The 5,119-nt window shown below is 41.0% G+C and overlaps 1 protein-coding gene across 1 annotated transcript; it reads left to right on the forward strand.

The window, feature by feature from the left end:
• The first annotated feature begins 1,515 nt into the window (after positions 1-1,515).
• Positions 1,516-2,235, forward strand: LOC119679149. Its single transcript, XM_038091349.1, has one exon. The coding sequence runs from the start codon at positions 1,516-1,518 to the stop codon at positions 2,233-2,235; it is 720 nt and encodes a 239-aa protein (XP_037947277.1).
• Positions 2,236-5,119: the final 2,884 nt, after the last annotated feature.

Here is a 5,119-nt window from a genome sequence, read left to right on the forward strand (position 1 = left end):
AGAAAGTCTTATATCTATAAGTTGGTATAATAAAATTGAGAATATAAAGAATTTAGGTAATTTAATACAATTAAATGAGACATAAAAAATAAATTTCTTGCAATTATTAAACAAAGAGAGACAGTTGTATCTATTAATCTACTAATAAAAATAACTATTAGTATCTATTAATAAAAAAAGTGCTCTAGATTCTTTTGATTACATTGACTTAAACACAATTTTAACATAATTATTATTTCAATAATTATTAATCAAACACAACTAAAGTTTTTCACATTCATTCAGTCATTATCACTATCGTCGCATTTCTCAACATGTATTTCTAGCGTCTCAGACTATATATTCGATTTTAGCTATAAAATTATTTCAAATTTGAACAATTCGAAATATTATTTTCAAGTGACATTAGAAACTTGTTATCAAAAAAATCAAACAAACTTACGAAAGAGAGTACCTTTGCTACCTAACTTATTCTTCAAGATCCCTATTTTTTATGTTTTTTTAATATTCAGAAACATTAAATGTAAATCACTTGTACTGTGATGTGCTCCTTCGTTTTAACAGTTTTCATACCTTTGGTTTGATATTGGAGAATTACAGTCCATATAGAAAGTTTCTTACCTGTAGACCCACTTTCCAATGTTGTGATAAAAGACATCTGCAAGTTTTGTGAATATCAGCCCATCTGAACTGTTCGATCTGTTGATTGTAGGGAAAAAGTTCAAGTAATTTAATCGGTATTAATTAGATCTGCATATATTGTTAAATGTTTAACAAGAAGACAACAAGACCTGACAGGCTGATACACGTCTTAAGAAGTGAAGCAAAAAAAGCATTAGGTCATTTCATGTAACTAAGATATATTAATAGGCATTTAACAGAAGGAGAAGAAGACCTTATAGAGTGATACATTTCAAAAGAATCACTGCAGAAAATGGGACAAGTTACTTCACCTATATTATATTGAACCGAAAGAGGTTTAAAATCGTGTATAAGCATATATAGCATTTAATAGGAGTCTCATAAGACCTGATAAGCTAGTACATTTCTATAAAAGTGAAACGAAAATCATAAGATCGAAAAGAAAAAACAGAGACAAATATTTACCTGTCGTCATGAAAGAGAAGAAGAATAATTATACTGTTATATCTTCTTTTAGTTCTTTAAGAAACGCCAAATAGAAGTGTAATTTTGTAATTTAGAACAATAAATTTGTGGCGACCCAGTTGGCTGTGCATTTATTGAATTTAAAAAGTAAAATTCAATTTCAAATATTTTTAAGTTTTTTGTTTTGATTGAGGAGAACGTTCCGATTTTTCTCTCTGTAAAAAGTTGAATAAAAGTTTATTAACATTGAAAATTTTTAGAGTTTTATTAATTAGCAAGGTGAACAGATCATTGCTAAATTGGTGACCCCGACGTGATTTCGAAAAAGTTTAAATTTAGAAATATTAACTTCTGAGCTAAATATCTAATTATCGAGCTGTGATGTCAGTTGCAGACGAAGGTGTAGTAATGGCTTCTGATAGTGGAAGTGTCGTAAACCGTGTAGCAGTGAGGGTGCCACCGTTTTGGCACGAGCGACCGGAGATTTGGTTTGCTCAGATCGAGGCGCAATTCGCAGTAGCTGCCATTACGAGTGACATCACACAGTTCAACACGGTAGTAGCAGCGATTGAGTCAAGTGTTATCGCCGATGTAAGTGATGCAGTGCTTCATCCTCCTGAAACTGGAAGACACGCTAATTTAAAGGCTTGCATCATAGAGCGGTACAGTGAGAGCGAGCAGCGGAAGATTCAACGGTTGTTGTCAGAAGTTGAACTTGGTGATAGACGCCCAACACAGTTGCTAACGGAGTTGACAGCGTTAGCTAAAGACAAGGTGAGCGATGAGTTCCTTAAGTCTCTTTGGCTGAAGCGTTTGCCACCACAAGTGCGCGCTATTCTGCAGGCATCGAACGTGGCACTAGCAGAACTGGCGAAATTAGCAGATCGTATTTGCGAGGCGGGTGATTTTCAACAGATAGCTGTAGCGTCAGCCTTTGATTGTCCAGCCTATTCTGAGAATGCTGTGATTTTACGAAGGCTTGAGCAAATCGAACAGCGTCTGAGTCGTTTGGATTTACGTCGTAGTGAGTCGGTGCAAAGTCGATCGTCATCGAGGAGACGTAGGCGAACTCGTTCCCGACCAGGAAGTCCATCCAGATTGGTGCTGGTATCACGAAAGGTTTGGTGATAGAGCTAATGCTTGTCGGCAGCCCTGTAGTTTTGTGGCAAGCTCTCATCAGTCAAAAAACTAGGCACTCCTTCTACGTCGTCGAGCCGAGAAGGGGTTAGTGTTCGTATAGCTCGACTTAGTATTAAAGATCCCGCCACGTCGACCGTTTTTCTCATTGATACTGGTGCGGACATATCAGTTTTACCGAAGTCGTTCTGTCGTTGGAAGCAAAGGGCTAACAGTGTTGCATCAGTTAATTTATATGCCGCTAATGGTACGCCTATTCAAACATTTGGCGAGCGTCGACTGCTTTTGTCTTTGGGTTTGCGTAGACATTTCCCGTGGACGTTCGTGATTGCGGATGTTAGCTGTCCTATTGTTGGAGCCGACTTCCTTAATCACTATGACTTGTTAGTGGATTTGAAAAGGAAGCGGTTAGTTGATTCGAAGACGACTTTGATGATGAAGGGTAAGGCTGCTGTGTCTCAAGAAGATACTGTGCGTGTGTGTGGTTCAGTTTCAGCTTATGCTGAGCTGGTTAATGAATACCGTGATTTAGGCATTATGAGTGCAAATCGGATGGGTTTAGTTACTAAGGTTGAACATTGCATCGAGACATTTGGTGCGCCGTCATTTGCTCGTCCCCGACGTTTAGTTGGAGCCAAACTTGAAGAAGCCAAGAAGGAATTCCAATTTTTAGTCCAGACAGGGATTTGTCAACCTTCGAAAAGCTGTTGGGCAAGTCCACTTCACATGGTTCGCAAAGGCGATGGAAGTTGGAGACCGTGTGGCGATTATCGCATGCTCAACGCGCAAACTAAACCTGATCGGTATCCGATTCCGTTCATTCATGATGTGACGAGTATTCTTTATGGTAAAACTATGTTTTCGAAGATAGATTTGCAGAAAGCGTATCATCAGATACCGCTTGCACTGGCAGACATTCCGAAGACAGCTATTACAACTCCGTTTGGCCTGTTCGAGTTTCGCTTTATGACTTTCGGTCTCCGTAATGCTGCCCAGACGTTTCAGCGTTTTATGAATGAGACTCTAGGTGATCTTAATTTCGTTTTTGCGTACATCGACGATATTTTAATTGCGTCAAAAGATGAAGCAGAACACAGAATGCATTTGCGACTGGTTTTAGATCGACTTAGAGAAACTGGTTTGACCGTGAATTTTGCCAAGTGTAAGTTCGGCTGTTCCGAGATCGAGTTCCTTGGGCACGTTATTAGTGCAAAGGGTTTACGTCCTCCGGAGAGTAAAGTTCAAGCTGTTCGTGATTTTCCTCTGCCAGCAACGGTGAAACAGCTTAGACAATTCTTAGGCATGGTGAACTTTTATCGGCCGTTTCTGCGTAACGCTGTGCAGAATCAGCAGCGGTTGTTTCATCTTACACCAGGTAACCGCAAGAATGATAAGTCGGTAATTTCTTGGACTCCAGAAGATGTAGAGGTTTTTGAGGCTTGCAAGAATGATCTTGCCCAAGCTACGTTGCTTAACTTCATGGCTCTGGATGCACAATTGACGCTCACGACTGATGCTTCAGACGTTGCGGTGGGTGCTGTTCTCCAACAAGTAGTGAAAGGTGTGACTCAGCCATTGGCATTTTATTCAAAAGGTTTGAGTCCAGCGCAGACTAAGTATAGTGCTTATGATCGTGAGTTGACTGCTATCTATCAAGCTGTCCAGCATTTTAAGTATGCATTAGAGGGACGTGATTTCGTCATTTTTACGGATCACAAACCTTTAACGTTTGCGTTCAGGCAAATAAGTGAGAAGGCATCTCCTCGTCGTGCAAGACAGCTGGAGTTTATTAGTCAGTATTGCACTGATATTCGTCATCTGGCTGGTGCAGATAATACGGTGGCTGACTCTTTGTCTCGGGTTGCTACGGTTCAGTTGGAGGCAAATGTTATTGAGTTAATTGCTGAGGGGCAGAAGACTGATGCAGAGTTGCTCGCTCAGCTGAAGAGCCAGTCTGAAGATGGTGTTGGGTTGAAGAAGTTGAGATTGCCGGATTCGAGTATTGAACTGTACTGTGATGTGTCAGGCAGTCGTGTTCGTCCTTTTGTTCCCGCAAACTGTCGGCAGCTGGTACTCTCAAAACTCCATGGTTTGGCTCATCCTGGTATTCGAGCAACGCGGAAATTGGTGCAGGCTAGGTATGTTTGGCTTGGTTTGGTTAAGGATGTAGCTGTGTTTGTGCGTAGTTGCATTGCGTGTCAGAAGTCTAAGATTCAGCGGCATACTAAAACACCAATTGGTTCGTTTGCTGATATTGATAGTCGGTTCCAGCATGTTCATGTTGACATTGTGGGTCCATTGCCTTTGTCTCAGGGGAAGCGTTATTGTTTGACTTGCGTCGATCGTTTTTCTCGGTGGCCTGTTGCTGTGCCTCTGTCGGGCATTACGGCAGAAGAAGTTGCAGCGGCTTTTATCGACGGTTGGGTGGCAAGTTTTGGTTCTCCGCAGGCTATTACCACTGATTTGGGTCGGCAGTTTGAGTCTGCTGTATTTCGGGAACTGACGAGATTGCTTGGAGTGAAACACTTTCATACCACGGCTTATCATCCTCAAGCAAATGGCATGGTTGAACGTTTCCATAGAACATTGAAGGCAGCCATTCGATGTCATTCCTCAAGTAATTGGACGCAGTCTCTTCCGCTTGTGTTGTTGGGATTGCGAACGACACCGAAATTAGACCTAAATGCTAGTCCTTCAGAGATGTTGTTTGGAAATCCTCTTTGTGTTCCAGGGCAGATGCTTTCGGATTTCAAGCAGAAGTCGTCCGAGACTGATTTTGTGTCGGCGTTGCGAAGGGCTTTAGCTAAGGTTAAATCCGTTGAATCAACAAGACAGTGTCATCCATCTGTGTATGTTCCGCGTGACGTTATTAATT

The sequence above is a fragment of the Teleopsis dalmanni genome, chromosome 1, assembly GCF_002237135.1.
Source record: "Teleopsis dalmanni isolate 2A chromosome 1, ASM223713v2, whole genome shotgun sequence".
NCBI lineage: Eukaryota > Metazoa > Arthropoda > Insecta > Diptera > Diopsidae > Teleopsis > Teleopsis dalmanni.